Source organism: Lagopus muta, chromosome 1 (genome assembly GCF_023343835.1).
Source record: "Lagopus muta isolate bLagMut1 chromosome 1, bLagMut1 primary, whole genome shotgun sequence".
Lineage (NCBI taxonomy): Eukaryota > Metazoa > Chordata > Aves > Galliformes > Phasianidae > Lagopus > Lagopus muta.
Window position 1 is genome coordinate 4,374,468 of NC_064433.1, and position 17,450 is coordinate 4,391,917.

The 17,450-nt window shown below is 44.1% G+C and overlaps 2 protein-coding genes across 4 annotated transcripts in view; both read left to right on the top strand.

Annotated features, from left to right (window-relative positions):
- Positions 1-24: 24 nt before the first annotated feature.
- On the top strand, positions 25-6,754 carry ATP5F1C (ATP synthase F1 subunit gamma). Of its 3 annotated transcripts, XM_048933833.1 has the most exons (10): positions 25-124; positions 692-726; positions 1,898-2,029; positions 2,686-2,890; positions 3,116-3,259; positions 3,671-3,735; positions 4,286-4,441; positions 5,140-5,236; positions 6,057-6,094; positions 6,618-6,754. In XM_048933833.1, the coding sequence occupies exons 1-9, from the start codon at positions 81-83 to the stop codon at positions 6,061-6,063; spliced, it is 885 nt and encodes a 294-aa protein (XP_048789790.1). In that variant the 5' UTR covers positions 25-80; the 3' UTR covers positions 6,064-6,094; positions 6,618-6,754. The 3 variants fall into 3 exon arrangements, with proteins under 3 accessions (XP_048789790.1, XP_048789791.1, XP_048789792.1); XM_048933834.1 differs by lacking the exon at positions 6,057-6,094; XM_048933835.1 differs by lacking the exons at positions 6,057-6,094; positions 6,618-6,754 and having other exon boundaries at positions 5,140-5,240.
- A 1,930-nt stretch (positions 6,755-8,684) lies between these two features.
- The window catches only part of TAF3 (TATA-box binding protein associated factor 3), a 113,480-nt gene continuing 104,714 nt past the window's right edge, over positions 8,685-17,450 (top strand). The window contains exon 1 of the mRNA XM_048943634.1: positions 8,685-8,955. Coding sequence (XP_048799591.1) covers positions 8,790-8,955 — 166 coding nt within the window. The 5' untranslated portion in view covers positions 8,685-8,789. The remainder of the gene's footprint in view (positions 8,956-17,450) is intronic.

The following is a 17,450-nucleotide window of genomic DNA, read 5'->3' on the forward strand; positions in this document are numbered from 1 at the left end:
GGAAGCAATCCCCGCGGCGCTGCGCGCATGCGCGGGGCGGGCGCGCTGACCTTCAGCGGAGCTGTGCTGCAGGCGCCGCCATGTTCGCGCGGGGCTCCGCCGTCGTGCTGTACCAGCCGCAATGGTAACGGACGGAGCCCCGAGCGGGCTGGGGCTGTGCCGGGTCGTGCCTGCGAGGGGTTGGGGGCCTCCGTTCGTGGAGGAGCGGGGGGAGGCGGTCAGGTGGAGGGCTCTCCGTCCTTTTCCGCTTTGTGGGCCCGAGGCTGAGCAGTCAGGATGGTTGGAGGTGGCGATGGGCGTTGAGGGGAAGGGCGCTGTGTGGCATTCGGGGCTGAGCGGGTGAGGGAGCGGAGAGCCGTGCGGGTGGCTGGCGCTGCAAGGACGTCCTGCTGGGTGCTGGGAGCTCCGCTGCTTCGTTGTTTTAATCGTCTAAAAAGAAAAGAAAAAAAACAACTGTGTGCTTCTTGGGATCTTGCCCTTCTGATGCCCTGCTTTGTTTTCCCTGTATTTGTCAGTCACACGGGCACAAGGGGGAGTGTGAAAGCTTTGTTACAAGGCCTGTTGTGAAGTGTCCTTACTAAGAAATGGGTGTTCCTACGTGTTCATCTCTCTGAAGAGATCTGACCTTGACTGGTGTTTGTTTGCTGGAGAGCTGATGATCTCTCCTAATTTCTCCTGCTTTCCCTTCCAGGGGCCAAGTCAGGAACATGGCAACTCTGAAAGACAGTAAGTGTGCTTTTGTCTGCTTTTTACAGAAGGAAAATGTATGGAAGCGTTAGGTTTAAGCATGATTTCACTTGGCTTCTGTTGGATGAAGTGATTGTTGTGGAGTGTAACACTGCCATATGAGCCTCTGGCACTTGTATGAAACAAGTGTCCTTCATAAAATTCTCCCCTTTGGGGCAAATTCTTTACTATGAGAGTGGTGAGGTGCTGGAACAGGCTGCCCAGAGAGGTTGTGGATGCCCATCCCTGGAGGTGTTCAAGGCCAGGTTGGATGGGGCCCTGGGCAGCCTGGTCTGGTATTAAATGTGGAGACTGGTGGCCCTGCCTGTGGCAGGGGGATTGGAGCTTCATGATCCTTGAGGCCCCTTCCAACCCTGGCCATTCTGTGGTTCTCTGATTGATAAAAAGCATTTCTTCAAGTTGTTTGATTCTTTGATGCCATGTAAGCAAACCAAGCCCTGTTCAAATGTTTTAAAATTAACTTCATCAAGTGTGCTGAAACAGAAACAGATTTTTTGTTCATTTAAAAATGAACTTACATTGCTCTTGGTTTCTTGTATTTACCCAGCACTGGAGAATAAAAAGTTTGACTGAATGGTTCTGCTTTGATGTTGCTTCTTTAAGTCATTACTAAGGGGTTCTAATGCAGGGATACTGTCTTGTGCTTGTGTTTGTTGTTAGGGCACCTGTTTTTTTTCCTTTTTGCATTAGTATTTTTGGGACACAGCCTAAACAGAGAACAACATTTATTTTGTCTATAGCACTAGGACTGGTTTTGTTATGTTTTGCTTTTCCTTCCTTTTTCATCCAGGAAAAGCTGACAATATACCTCAAATTATATATTCGAGAAATATGTAGAAGAAAATAGTAGAATAGTAGGGAAGAGAATAGCAAATGGATCTTATGTTGAGGTAAATATTAAATAAAATTCATGGTAAGAAAAATATATTGTAAATATGCATTTGGGTTATTGTAAAGATACACGTGTACAGTTTTGCTGGTGTTAGTACTAACAGCATATCTTACATCTGTGCATCACTTGCTTATTTATATCTGCCTTGAGGAACTTCAGGAGAGATTTCTGGATAGCTGTTGCTTATGTTTTATTCTTGTTTTCAACCTTTGTGCCCAATATAGCCCAATTTTGACCTTCAGCTTTTAACCTTGTTAGTTACCAGGCGTTTGAAGTCCATCAAGAACATCCAGAAAATTACGAAGTCCATGAAGATGGTTTCTGCAGCAAAGTATGCAAGAGCTGAGAGGGAGCTGAAGCCTGCTAGAGTGTACGGAACAGGAGCACTGGGTGAGCGAAGGCTCTTGCACTGTGTGGTGTGGAAATAAAGGAGGGATGCTTTTATGGTGTTGACTTTTAACCTCTTAGCATATTTTTTTCATAAGCATTTGTATCCCTGGGCCACTGTTAACCTTGAGTATTCCTAATAAGTAGTTGATGAAAAGTTATTTGTAAGAGTGCTGATGTGAAATTAATTACCGTGTCTGATATTTTTTCTTTAGCTTCTTGTGGTTGCATGGATGTAGTTTTAAACATAAAAGCAACATCAATTTTGACCTGTTTCTTTCTGTTATTCATGAAACTGTTGGATTTCTGTGGCGTAAGGTAGTAATGTTTAAAGATGCTGCCAAATCTTCTTTTAAATGCTTGAACTGCACATGCTTCTCAAACACTGCACTTGCAGTCAGTGTCATTATTTAGTTGAAATTCATTATAATACCTGATGCAGAGATGCAGGTGGCTTGGAATTACTTCTTTATCACTTCTGGTCAGCTAGCCTGCAAACTTGAATGATTGTGAGGGGGATAAAAATTCATCTGGCTGTGATTTGAAACCCTTTGGAAATGATTTATTGAATTTGAAGTTAGTCAAAGATGTTTTGATAGGACAAATGTGCTTCCTGGTATCCTTGAATATCTTGCCCATTATGTTTTTTTTTTTCTCAGCACTGTATGAGAAAGCAGAAATTAAGGCACCCGAGGACAAGAAGAAGCACCTCCTTATCGGTGTGTCCTCTGATCGAGGTCTGTGTGGTGCTATCCATACATCTATTGCTAAAACCTTGAAGAATGAGATTGCCAACCTCTCCAATGCAGGGAAGGAAGTGATGGTGGTTGGTGTAGGCGACAAGATTAGAGGCCTACTTCAAAGGTAAAAAACAAACAAACAAACAAAAAAACACACCTCTCCTTTTGTCATTCTGGAGTTCTGGTGTATCATAATTTAACTGAGGTTAAAGTTTCTCCAAGATTCTAGTTCAGCGAAATGCTTTGTTCTTGAACACTAGCAGTTACTGCTGCTGCTTGCCTCTTGGTGCCACATAGTTGTACATTAGAGCACCAACTTGCTGCTGACACAAATTTCACGTTACTGCAGGACGCATGGCAATTACCTCCTGATGACATTCAAAGAAGTGGGGCGGAGACCTCCTAGCTTTGGAGATGCTTCAGTCATTGCTTCAGAGTTATTAAACTCTGGGTATGAATTTGATGAAGGCTCTGTCATCTACAATCGGTTCAGGTAAGATTAAACTGAAGCTGCACTAGGGAGATGTTGAATAGAAGATTTGAAAACAGCATATTGGTTGAATTAAGTAAAATGTGAAAACTGAGTCTGTGTTCAGATTTTCTTGAAAAGTCAGTGCATTTTCTTATTATATGTGAAGAACATGTTTGCTGTGGGTATTTTTAATAGATATGGTTGAAATTCTTTTTCTGTGGTGTTTCTAAGCTTGCTTTCTATAGTGTGTGCTGTTGTATTTACAGTCAGTACATTATTATATCCTTAGGGTATTTGATATCTCTTCATGAGGAGCATAACGAGACTTGGAGGAATTGGAAGGCCAGAAGTTGTCGGTGTTCTAATTTGCTATTAAGTGCTCAATTTAGGTTCTTCAGTCAAACCAACACTATTATGCTATTTCTTATTCAGATCTGTCATCTCCTACAAGACTGATGAAAAACCTATCTACTCTTTTGAAACAGTTGCTGGTTCTGGTAAGCAGTGAACTAGAAAACAGTAGATAGGTGAAGTAATAAATCACAGGGAAGATATTCTGCATCTGGGAATATGATATTGTCATTATTGTGCATGTATCACAAGTTTAAAAGATGTAGTCCAGAGCTGACACATCGTGGGGCTGTGGGGAAGGAGAGCTTGTACTAATTTTGAGCTTTTCTCTCAGTCAAGAATTATGCCTGTGCAAAATTGTTGCTTCCGACATTTTCAGCAATGAGTGGCTTCTTCTCAATAAAAGCACCTCAGATGGTTTGTGCAGCATTGTACAGCAGCATTAAATATATCAATAATGCCTTTGGCCCTGGTCAGGATCGAATTTCCTGGTCTTTAAACTTAATTAAAACACACAAAATACATTATCTCTCTGGTATTTAACATTTTATGATAGTACACCTAAGGCAGTGTGGAGGGATTTGTCACCATGTACTGAGTGGGGAAAAAAAAGTAACTTACTGTTCTCTATGTGACATTGTATGGTTATAATTAATACAGCCTGCAGTTCTGACTCTGCTCATTCATGTTTTTCAGAAAGCCTGAGCATCTACGATGACATTGATGCTGATGTGCTGAGAAACTACCAGGAATTTACACTAGCAAATATTCTGTACTACTCCCTGAAAGAATCTACCACCAGTGAGCAGAGTGCTAGGATGACTGCTATGGACAACGCAAGCAAAAATGCTTGTAAGTCTACTCTGGATTTTCTAGGATTTCAACTACTGATGTCTCTCTTGTTGTGGGTCTGCAGATTTTGATTTCTTGCAAGCTGAGAATATGCTAGTATACCTTGTAAAGTGTCCAAACTGAGTGCACTGCAGTGAATACATGGTTGGTATTGGTGGGCTAATAGTGTTTAATGTGGCATAGTGATACGACTTCAGTTTCAAGAAGATAGTGATGCATAAAAAATGCTGGTGGCTGAATGAAGCTTATGTGCTATGCAGTAGGGTTACCTGGAACTGTAAGTGTGGGTCTCTGCTGATCCCTGTATCTTGAATGTAGTGATAAAGTCTCCATTAAAAAATATTAAGTGAAAAATGGCTCCATTTGCCAGAACAGAACTTGAAGGAAATACTGTGGTTATTGAGGGACATTAACAGTGCAAGAAACATTATTGGAATTTAAAAATGAATAACATTCTACCCATGGTATTTACTAGTCTGGCTGTTTTTCAGATGCTTAATTCTGATGCCTCAAGCTAAATTATCTTCTTAGATTGTCTGTCAGTAGTATTATCTGTAGGGAAAACTGAAAAGTGCAGTAAGCTGCTTGATCATTCACATGGATCCACAAGTCTGTGTGGTATTCTCTTCATAGAACTTCCTTTACTTGTATTTGAATGCTCATTATATGCTTAAATTCCAACTTTAATTTTTCCCTAGCTGAGATGATCGACAAACTGACTTTGACATTCAACCGTACCCGTCAAGCTGTTATTACTAAGGAGCTTATTGAGATCATCTCTGGTGCTGCTGCTCTGTGAGTACCTGTATACACGTGAAACAGGAGTGGTTGCAATGTCGTGTAATGCTTGTGCCCTCCTTCAGGCAGGTTAATGGGGAACGTTAAGGCATGGAGCAGGACAATCCATGGCATGTCTGCTATCCTTTTTTAGTTTGTGGCAGTTTACTAACAAGTGTGAAGTTTGACCAGATATTCTTTAAAAACTGGTTGATTATATCCTCAGCTTTGACACATGCCCTTGACTGAGCAGGGAGAGTGTTTCCTCCTTATTTGTTTTGAGTAGATATCCCATCTGCTCCTTTTACCTGGGTTCTTCATACACTGCTCAAACAGCCCAGTTCATTGCTGTAGAACAGTTTTGGATGCGGAGAGAGCAATTCTGGTGACTGAAATGCCTTTGCAGAAATCAGTCTGTGATAGTGTGCAGGAGTTTGGGGTTGAAAGGAGAAATATAGCTGGCATCAATGGATTCTGGAAATATGTATGATAAATGTTGAAGCTGAGTATATTGCTTCGTTTCCTGAGAATGAAGTTTTGCAACTGTGTGTTCTGTAGGTTACAAAATGTGTGGGCTTAGACCACAATTTGTAACCTCATGTAGATAATATGCATTCCATCTAACAGTTAAAAATGTGCTGTACTCAAAGATGTAAATATGTGTGATACTATTCTGTACATTTACAAAATGTCTGGAATACATAACATGTTGCAGTTATGAGCTGTATTATGCTCCTCACAATGCAGTTACAAATACGTGCATAGTTTTGCCTTAATTTGCATGAGTTACTTCTTAACCTGCTTGTTCTGTTTTTTTTCCTCATAACATCTTAACCAGGGATTAATCAGCAAAAGAGGTTTGGCCAAATCCAAGAGGTAAAGTTATGGAATAGAAACTAGATTGTCTGTATGCATCCATTTTTAAGTGCAGTCTTGAAATCAGATGAGGAAGTCGGAATTCAGCAATAGTGGTCAGACACAATTTCTTCTTCCCACATTTAGGAAATGGCCATTGCTTTCTGTTTGGACAGATTCAAGCACCAGTAAATCTTAAACAAAATATGTCCGTGACAGAGTGCATCTGCATTTGACAGTTTTCTGTGGGTTTTTTATTCTCTGATTTACCAGATTCATTTGAAAGTATTGCTTCATTTTTTCGTAGTGCCCTGGCATTGGGCTGTGACCTTAAAAATGTCTATTTGTAAAACACTACACCTGAAAAAAAGTTTGTAACAAAATAAGCATTTAAAGTTTCAGATAAAAGTAGTCTTGAGAGAGAGTTGGAGGGGAGGAGGGAGTAGGGAAGAATGAATTGTTAAAGCACTTAAAATCAGAGGTGATGCATTTTAAAAAGAAGCATTGATTGAAAGATTTTAATTTGCTTCAATTTTCCTTACAGGTGAAGAATAATTCTGAGCGTATGATTGAACTTGCCTGTGTTCGTTAATAAGACTGCTCTGCTATTTTGTGAAGAAGTGGCAAAGCCCCAGAAATATCTGTACATTCTTACAATAAACTCCTTCATGAAACACGTTATTGGTTGTCGGTACATCTGGGTTTGACTTGGTTACTCTTTGAAATGTAGGTTGTTTTTAAGGCTGTGCTCTGAATTGTATAATTCCTGGCACAGAAAGCATGCCAGCAGGAGCTTCTTTTGAAGAGTGAAAGATATTCTGTCTTCATTGTGTTATCACTGTTTAAAAGTGGTGGTTTGTTGCATATGTTGTTCTTGTGCTGAAGAGGAGAATGGAGAATAATCTTTCTCAATCATGCAGTGGGAACACTTATCTACCTTTCTTGAACACAACACTACGACTGTTTCTAGAAGTTTGCATTGCAAAATGAACAAGGCAGAAATGGAAAGAAAATGGATATGGCAGTAAACATCAAAGCCATCTGTGAGTTTGACCCCTGAGACAGGTATAAGCAGCCCCCTGCTTACTCAAGCTGCTCTTGATTTGAGTTGTATGCCTAAGTCAGCTAGCCTGGAAACATAAGCATCAAGTGCTGCTGAATCAGTGCAATTCCTCATTCGCAGCCATGAGCCTGAAATTCCTTAAGCACAATTTTATTTAGAACACTTAAATCAAGCATTTGATTTTACAGAAATTCAGATGCTTTGGCCCTAATGTTCTCTGACTTTGGAGTTGCTGTGGCAGATACAGCAATTGCTCACATCAAAGTTTCTGTACTAATGATACATTAAATACTTCTTTGGGGAATCTAAGGAATAGCATGCCTACAGGGAAGTTATTTCCAAGTTCTTGAACCTTAATTCTGTTAATGATACTTAATACAGTTACAAAAAGGGCCTGTGTATTTGCAGGTTTTTAGAATACTCAAATGTTTCTAAGATTTGGAGGCCAGCATTCCTTAGAGCTTGTCAATGGAGTGAAAAGAGTGAGTAAAGAACACACGAATTGCAGAATGTTGCCATGGGTCCAGCTCCCTGCTCTGCAGCAGGCTTTGGATGGGACTGATCCAAAAGACTGGACTGTTGATTGACTAATCAGCATTCTACTAATCACCTAATAAATCAAGAAGCTAACTAGTCAACTAACCAACTTCTAATAAAACACCAGTCTTACTTAGTTCTGTCCTCTTTCCTGTTACACACAATGACTGAATTTCAGCATGGCAGTTGCATGACTGGCGTACATACACCCATTAGTGCATGACGTGTTGCTCCTCTCTGCCTGCTGCACCACTAAATAACTATCATTTCTGTTTCTGGATCCTCCAAATATCCATACACACTTCTTCCAATTTTGCTCTCTGTTCCCAAAGGTGGTGTTTTTAATGTGGTTACCAAGGCAATCTTAGTCTTACATGCAGTTATTCATATCCTTGCCTGCACAGAGGTACCCATGCAAGGTCCTACTCCTCAAAAGATCCCCAAACTCACCTTGAATTATTTAGCTCATCCTGGGGTGTTTTTGCTCACTTCCTACTGCAGGCTCTGGCACTGGAGGAAGTACTGAAATTGGAAAGGGGAGGAATGTAATCTAATAAATCAACTTTTTTTTTTTTTTCTTCAAGGGAGTAATGTCCTCTACCAGTCTAAAATCCATTTTGTTTTCAAGTGTCTTAAATCAAGCTCCTTCCCCTGCCCTTGAGAAGCCTCTTTGCTATCGAAGGATTCTCTCCATCGGCTTCCTCTCAGATCCGCGTTCCTCACAGCACGGGAATGCTGCAGCTTGCACGTAAGTGAGGGGGGTTGCTCTAAATTTAACGGGATGCAGCGTTAGCAACAGCTGTGCCTCGTGGTGCTCCGTGTAGCGAGTCTGCACGCGAGCAACGAGGAGGAGGAGGAACACGGCGGCCTTACAGCGCACTTCCCAACGAAGCCCACTCCACAACCGCCCGCTCTGAGGACAGCTCAGCGCCCCGCCCCGCCGTCCCCGCGGCGGCTCCGCTCGATGCGATCGGCGTTGGAGCGCCGTTGCCTGGCGCTGGGCGGGGCGAAGCGCGGCGCCAAGATGGCGGCGGCGGCGGCGGGCCCTGCGTGAGCCTCCCGCGGCCCTCCCGGCCCAGGGCGGGCGCGGGCGAAGCGGAGCCGAGCCCAGCCGGCATGTGCGAGACGTACTCGCGGTGGCTGCTGCGGGTATCGGTGGCGCAGATCTGTCAGGCGTTGGGCTGGGATTCGGTGCAGGTTTCGGCCTGCGATCTCCTCACCGATGTGCTGCAGCGGTACCTGCAGGGATTGGGCCGGGGCTGCCACCGCTACTGCGAGCTCTGTGAGTGAGAGCGTGCGGGTGTAGGGGAGATACTTCGCAGGCGTTGGGATGTGGGGTGGGAGGCCGCAGGGCGATGATGGGGGCTATAGGGCTAGGAGCAGCGCTGTGGGGTCACAGGAAAGGCAGCTCTGGGTTTAGAGGCTGTAGGGTGTTGGGAGCTGTGGGAATTAAAGCAGTTCTTTGGGGGTGTAGAAAGGGCAGCTCTTGGCTTAGAGGCTGTGGGACACTGCTGAGGGCGGTTGGAAGGAAAGCAATGTGGGGGGCTGTAACAGTAGGCTTATGTGAGAGGCAGATGTGTGATTACAGAATCACAGAATGGCGAGGGTTGGAAGAGACCTCAAGGATCGTGAATCTCCAACCCCCCGCCACAGCCAGGGCCACCAACCTCCCCATTTAATACTGGACCAGGCTGTCCAGGGCCCCATCCAACCTGGCCTTGAATAGTTCTAGGGACAGGGCATCCACAGCCTCTCTGGGCAGCCTGTTCCAGCACCTCTCCACTCTCTCTGTAAAGAATTTCCCCGACATCCAACCTAAGTCTTCCCTCCTTCAACTTCAGACCATTTCCCCTTGTCCTGCAGTTATCTACCCTTTACCAAGAGTTGATTCTCTTCCTATTTGTAGGCTCCCTTTAGGTATTGAAAGGCTGCAATGAGGTCATCCAGCAGCCTTCTTTTCTCCAGGCTGAACAAGCTCAGCTCCCTCAGCCTGTCTTTGTATGGGAAGTGCTCCAATTCCCTGGTCATCTTTGTGGCTCTCCTCTGGACCCTCTCCAACAGCTCCCTGTCTTTCTTGTACTGGGGTCTCCAGACTGGACACAGTACTCTGGATGGGGCCTTACAAGAGCAGAGTAGAGAGGAATGATTGGATGCTCAGGGGTAGTGCTGGGGGCTGTGGGGAGGAATTCTGTACAGTGGTGTTGGGAGATGTGAGAGTAGGAGCAATGCTTAAGAGCATAGGAAGAGCAGCTGTGAGTTTGGATGCTACAGGACAATGCTGGGGGCTATAAGAATCAGAGCATAAGGAGTGTTGGGAGCTGTAGGGCTAGGGGTAATTGTTTGGGGGCACAGGTAGAGGGTATGTGTGGTTGGAGGCTATAAGGTAGTAATGGGGGCCATGGGATGGGAAACTGTTAGGTAGTAATGAGGGCCGCAGGATTAGGAGCAAAACTTTGGGGTCACAGGATGGGCAGTTGTGAGTTTGGAGGCTGTAGGGCAGTGCTGAGGGCTGTAGAGATAGGAACAGTACTTTGAGATCACAGTAAGGGCAGCTGTGGAGCTGGAAGCTGTGGGCCTGTTCTGAGGGCTGTGAGTAGGAAAGCCGTAGGGCAGTGTTGAGGGCTATGGGATAAGGAGCAATGCTTTAGAAGAGCAGCTATGGTATGGGGCAGTGCTAGGGGCCGTGGGGAGGAAAGCTGTAGTATGGTGTTTGGGTGTAAGAGGGTGTGAGAAATTTTATGGGGGCACAAAGGCAGGTATGCAGTTGGAGGCTGAGAGCTAGCGCTGGGAGATGTGAGGAGGAAGGTTTTAGGGCAGTATTGGGACTGTGGGAGTATGAGCAATACTTTGGGGGCATAGGAAAAGCAGATGTGCAGTTGGAGGCCAAGAGGCAGTGCTTGGGGATGTGAGGAGGAAGACTGTAGGCCAGAGTTTTTGTGTATGAGAGTAGGAGTAATACTTTGGAGGTATTAAAAGGGCGGCTGTAGGGGGCAGTGCTAGGGACTGTGGGCTAGAAGTGACACTTTGGGTCATAGAAGGGCTGACTGTGGGGTTGGAAGATGTGGGGCAGTGCTGAGGGTTGTGAATAGGAAAGCTGTAAGACAGCACTGGGGGCTGTACTTAGCAATGCTTAGGAGGGGCAGCTGCAAGGAGCCATGGAGAGGAAAGCATTCAGACAGTGTTTGGGACTATAGGTTTTAGGGGCAATGCTTTGGGGGCATTAGAAGGGCAGCTGTGGGGTGAGAGGTTATAGGGCAGTGTTGGGGGACTGCTGGGCTAGGAACAGTACTTTGGGGCATAGAAAGGATGGCTGTGGGGTTGGAGGCTGTAGGGCAGTGCTGGGGGTTGGGGGATGGGAAGCTGTAGGAGAGTGATGGATCCGTAGGGCTAGTAGCGATACTTTAGGGTCACAGGAAGGGCAACTCTGTGTTTGGAGGCTGTGGGACAGTGCTGTGGGATATGGAGAGTAATGCTGTAGGGCAGTATTGGGAGCTATGATGATAGAAGCAATAATTTGAGGGCATAGGTGGATGTCCTGTGAAGTACTTCTGCATGTTGAGTGTCTGGAGAGTTGGTCTTTGGGCAACTGAGAGGTGAGGGGATGGAAGAAGTCAGGCTGTGGGCTGGTGGGAGATGGGCAAGGAGTTGGGACTATAGAACTGTAGATGTAGGGGTAATTAAGCTTTGAAGTAGCGAGGAGATGGGGCTGCTGCCTCCCTTTCTCTGTCTGCATTGTGTAGGGTTGGTGTGTGTGTGTGTACAGGAGAGGATATAGGGGTTTTGGTTTTGGGGAGAGGATGCATATGCGAAGAGAGCACAGGGATCTGTGTGAGTGGGAGGAGAGAGAAAGGAGCTTCAGGAGTCTGTGTGAGCATAAAGCAATATGTCTGTGTGGGGACGATTGAGAAAGAGGGCAACAAATATTGCCCTGGTAGTGGATAGAGGATGATGCTGTGAGTTCCTTGGGGCTGACTGGGTCCCTGCAGAGCCCACAGGGAATGTTTATAGGGAGGCAGATAGCCCTGCAGAGCTTGGGAGTACTGGAGGGTCTGCAAGGTGTGTGACAGGGAATGAGAACAGGGCAGGAGGGCTGCCTGTGCTTCAGGGTATGAGTGTGAAGCAGAGAGTGACAGTGTCCTGATGGGTGTGGGAGGGCTTGCTGAGGTGTCTCAGAGCTATGGAGCCCTAAGAGCAGGGCTGGGGTTGCTGCACTGCTTTGGAGAAGGGGATGTGTGGGAAGGATAACAGGTGGCAACTATGGTCTGGTCTCTGTGAACTGAACACTGTACTGGCACTTCTGCTTAACTTATGGGGATGTAAGAACCACAAAATGAGGGTGACACAAGCACATCTTCAGCAAGTTTGCAGGTGACGCCAAGCTGAGAGGTGCAGTTGACAGCAGAGAAGGGAGAAATGCCATCCAAAGGGATGTGAACAGGTTCTTTGATGTGAACAGGTAGGTAGGTGAGAAGGTTCAACAGGACCAAGCACAAAGTGTTGCATTTGGGTCGGAGCAGTCCCAAGTATATTTGCAGACTGGGAGACAGAAAATACCCTCACAAGATAAGGCTCAGCTTTGTGAGGAGAGGAGCAGACTTGGCCTGAAAATGCTGTGCTTGTGGTCCCGCCATCTTCCGAAGAGGCAGAAGTTCTTATTGCATCAGTGATCCCCAGGAAAGCAATCTGCAGTGATCTGAAGAGAAGTGATACCCAGCCCTGCCTTTCAGGCTTGGCTAACACTGCCACAGGTACTCAGTGTTTGTAGGTCTGGGAGGAAGAGATGCAGAGATGGTGAGCATACAGCTTGTGCCTTTCCTTGCTGAAGGGATTGGAAGTACACAGCAGGAGTCAGAAATGAGATACCCCTCTGTACTTCAGGTGCCCTAAAAAGGGCAGAGAGAAAATCTTTTTTTCTTTTCTGTGAATGGAGAAGGAAGAGATATCACAGTTCTGCTCTGTTTTTAGTTTTTTTCTTTAATGGAGAAAGGGAATGTGCTGTTTCCATGTCAGCAATATGGTATTTCCTTATTTACCTCTCTTAAAATGATACCTGTATTTATTACTCTAAAAGGTTTGTGAAAAGGCACCTCAGTGCTCAGCTGGTGTCCCCCTGATTTTTCAGAACAGTTTCCTTTTGCACCTAAAAGAAGTAGCTGTACAAACCCAGCTCTGGATTAATGAGTTGAATTTCACCATGGTTTTGCATAAGTAGAATTAATTAAATTTCAATTGTAGCATCTTCATTGTCAGCATGTTATCTCACAGTCCGACCAGTTGGGGTTGAGTTAGCAGGGCTGTCAGCTGGAGGGACATAATCTTTGTATTCAAAACTGAGTGGATTTACTCTGACGTAACTGAGGCACTGTGGTATTGCTTTGAAAAGCATGTCATCGCCGTTCACATATTTTCTCAGTTGCAAAAGAAAATGATGGCTTTCCCAGCTGTGTTAGATCTTTGTTCCAGCTGTTACATCCCATTAGGAGAGCCACATTCACGATTTTCATTACTTTTCTGCTGTTGTTTCTTTGCATTTGCAGTAGCTCTATTTGATGGGAGTGAATAGAAGACAAAACGATTCGCAAAGCGGACTTGAGATGTGTTTGATGCTGTGAAATGCTTCAGAATGCTGTGTTGGGGTGGAGGAGAGGGTGAACTTACAGGGGAGAAAGTGAGGGTTGGTTTGTTGAAGTAAACCGTGTTATGCTGTATGTGTTTGTGGAAAGCTCATGAGAGGAAATCTATTTGGTATGCAGTGTGCTTCACACGTGTTTTTGTGCTGAAGTGTTTGAAAACCAGTGTTGGAGTATGTAATTAAGGTACTAGAACTACAAAACAAGTGGCATCGTGCTGTTTCTGAAGGCCAAGATGTCTATATCTTTGTTGTTTTAGGGGAGAGCTGCCCATAGCGTGCTGTGTCTTTGCACTGACGTTTCTCAAGGCTTTACAAGATGCAGAAGTGAGTTTGGGGATGCTGACAGTGAGCCGGCGTTTTCCTCCATGGGCAGAATGAACCTGGAATCAACCCAAATTGCACTGTAGATTTTTGTTTTACTTTTTAAAACTTCACTCTTATCAGTATATAATAGTAATCTCTATAGCATTAGGATTTGATGCTCAGTTTAAATGAGCTAATTCCCTGCACTGATTTTTTGTATGCTCTGGCCAGCATCTATTCAGGGCCTGTTACATTCTGTAACTTTTGTTGCAATAGGCGTACCTCTTGATGCCATGTAACCCTGAGTTTTGATGGTTTTAAACCAATTAACTTCTTGCTGGCTAGCGATAAAGAAAGGCTACTTGATTTTTTTGCTCAGTGTTTGTAAACTTACCAGGAAAAGGACCAGACTTAGCAGAAATAGCAAGAAGATGTTAACAGGAGCCTTTTTTTCCTAATGAAGTGCACTCAAATAAGGATTACGTGTATACACACTGTGCATGCTTCCAGCTGTTCCTGTGGTTGCTGAATGAAAGTAATGCGTTGTGTACTTGAGTTACTCTGGAGTAACTCCTCGATGCAGGTGCACATATTCAGTGCATGGTAGGGCTGTGTGACTTGCTGGAGCACAGGGAATCTATGACAGAGCTGAGGAGCTAGACCAGATAATTTACTGCTTGAAAATCCTTCTCTACAAACATGAGGGTGAATGCTGAGCTATTTATAATAGGTTGCACACATTGCATGGTAGTGACTCAGTATTTTTTCTCAGTGTATTTCTTTCAGAGCTGCAGTTGCACCCTGCTTAAAAAAAAAAAAAAAAAAAAAAAAAAAAAAAAAAAAAAGGCATGAAAACAGAAGCTTTCTGTTCTGTACTTGTTAATTTTTCACTGACTCCTATGGTCTTTGGGCCCTAGACAGGGGAGATGAAGGATGTGGGAGGACTGACAAAGGTTGTTTGTGCATCAGGCAATGAAATTTAAGGAGAGAATGAGAGTTTCTCCCAGTGACATTTCCCAGCTCTGCAGTCTCTTTGGATAATGTGAATATTTGTCAGCTGGTGACGTGGAGCAGCAGTTGGACTCTGGACAGCTTCTCACTGGACACTTGTTGGTTTTTTGTTTTTCTTTTGTTTTTAATCCACTTCTGCATGCAGGTTCCTCTTTACTCGCTTATACAACAAGGTGCGTGGCCATTTCTGCAGCTTTGTGATAAATGAGTTTGGGACTTAATTTAGCTCTACTGGTTACCATAGCTCTATCAATTTTAGAGCATCATTGCCTTTCAAGGAGATAGTATAGCTTACAGCTTGTGAGGAGAAATATTCTCCACTGGTTTGAGATCAGCAGGAGAGTTGTAACTTGCTTTATGAAGCATTCAGCTGTCTTGTTTCTCTTCCCAATCTGAGAGAACATGTGTCCTGGACACATCCAAGGTCAGGCAGGACTCTGAGCACCTGACTGAGCTCTAGGTGTCCCTGATCATTGCAGAAAGGTTGGACTTGGTGACCTTTAGAGGCCCCTTCTGACTCAAGCAATTCTACGATTCTGTGATATTATTTGAAGTGTTGTGATACAGGCAGCAGCGTGAGACTGGAACCCAAGACCTCCACAGCTGTAATTTAGCACTTGCTGTGCGACATTGGATTACTTATTTTACTGGAAGGTGCCAGCATATGAATTTTTAAACAGAGGGTAGCACAGATACCTGAAGAATATCAAAATAAGTTCAGTATACATAAAATTATTACTTTTATTTTTCTTGTGAAACACCAGGAGAGTTGCATGTTTGTCAGCATTCTCTTTAATGTGTCTGGCTTCTGCTGTTTAAGTGAATTTCTATTCAACAAGATAGGGAAGAGAAATGTTAAACTATTAGAAGTATAAAGGCACAAGCTCGAGTTTTTTCAAATTTTGATAAATCACCTGAAATTGCATTTAAAGCATTTTTTGCTGTATTTTTAGTTAATAAGTGTTTTGAAACCAGAATTATTTTTTTTTTTGCTTGCTTTTCTCACTGAGGTGGTGTTTCTAGAAAAGGTGAACTGATCAGTGCTTTCATCACTGTGACGGTTGCAGCTTTTAAACGCTTTGAGTTTTCAGTCAGTTTTATCATAGAATGCCTTAAGTTGGAAGAGAATTCAAAGCCCCTCCAATTCCAACCCTTGCCATGGGATGGTTGCCCTGCTACCAGCTCAGGCTGCCCAGGGCCCCATCCAGCCTGGCCCTGAGCACCTCCAGGGATGGAGCACCTACAGCTTCTCTGGGCAGCTGTGCTGGTGCCTCACCATCCTCTAAATAAAGAATTTCTTCCTAACATCTAATCTAAATCTACCAGTTTCTTAGTTTAAAGTCATCACAATTAGACTGTATAAAAAACTTGGTCCTCCTCCTCCTTGTGAGCTCCCTCTGAGTACTGAGAGGTCCCAATGACGTGTTCCAGAGTCTTCACTTCTGAACAAGCCCAATGACTTGTCATCAACTCTTTGGGTCAGAGATATGGAAAAATAATCCTTGTATTTATTTTTTTCATAATGAAAAGCTAAGTTTATCTATTATGCTCATCTTCTAAGCTTGCTTTTTAATGCCATAATTGCTTAAATATTTACATACCTTAAACATTCGGTATATTTTCACGCTGTAAAACATTTCACATCATAGCTGATTGCTTCTCTACCACATATCCTCAATAACCACTTGTAGGAAGAAACCCTTTTTAGCATTTCTCACTTGCTTCTGATGTCAGTACATCTTCAGGAGCTGCAGCACAAGAAGACTTTTTCCTATTGCAGAGATAAACTGGTCTAAAACACCCCAAGCGTGTCAGTAGAGGTGACAAGAGGCTCTCGTGGAGCAGGGCTCTCCAAAGACCCTTCTTCAACCCCAGGAATGGGACAGATGTGTGTCTTGCAGTCTTGGGAACCTGGCTGTGTGTTTTGTTTTTCTTTCCGAGGCAGTGTGAATGTACTGGCCTTCCAGTACCTGAAGGGGCCTACAGGAAAGCTGAGGAGGGACTATGAGCGCATGTAGAGGCAGGACAAGGGCAAATGGTTTTCAACTGGAAAAGGGTCGATTTAGACTAAATATCAGGAAGAAACTGTTTACTGTGAGGGTGGTGAGACACTGGAACAGGTTGCCTAGCAAGGTTGTGAATCCCCCATCCCTGGAAGTGTTCAAGACAAAGCTGGATGGGGCTTTGAGCAACCTGGTCTAGAGAGAGGTATCCCTGCCTACAGCAGGGGTTGGAGCTAGATGATCTGAAAGGTCCCTTCCAACCCCAATCATTCTTTGTTAAGCACGGTGTGTCCTTATCTGTAGGTACAGTTTTGAGCCTGGTTGATGTCTGCTTTGGAAATGAGAGCTGAGGCTCCCCATGGGTCATCTCTGAGCACGGCACAGTCAGGAATTTCAAGAGCATCCAAGGAATAAATATGCTCTGCTTTAGGGCTTAAAGAGTTTTCTTCAGGCTTTGCACTTTAACTAGCTGTATAGCTTGACCCTAACAAGTGGTTCAGTAAGTTCAAAGATATTGCATTGCATGGTCTGTAGAGTGACTAAAAATGACATACAAAATTTCTTGTCTGCGTCAACTAAGTTCAGTTTTTTAATGGTAAAACACTTCTATCAAATGCACAATAACTATAGGGATCTCAAAACTGCCCTAGAATTGTGATGGCCTTAATTACATTTGTGTAAGACTCTGGATTTATCTGTCCCTGGAGTCTGCAGGGGAAATAATTGGCACTTGTACTAAATATTGTACGAACACAAAGTAAGAGATGGTTCTCATCGCACAGAGTTCACACTCAATACAGACAAAAGAGGCAAGAGAATTAAAACACA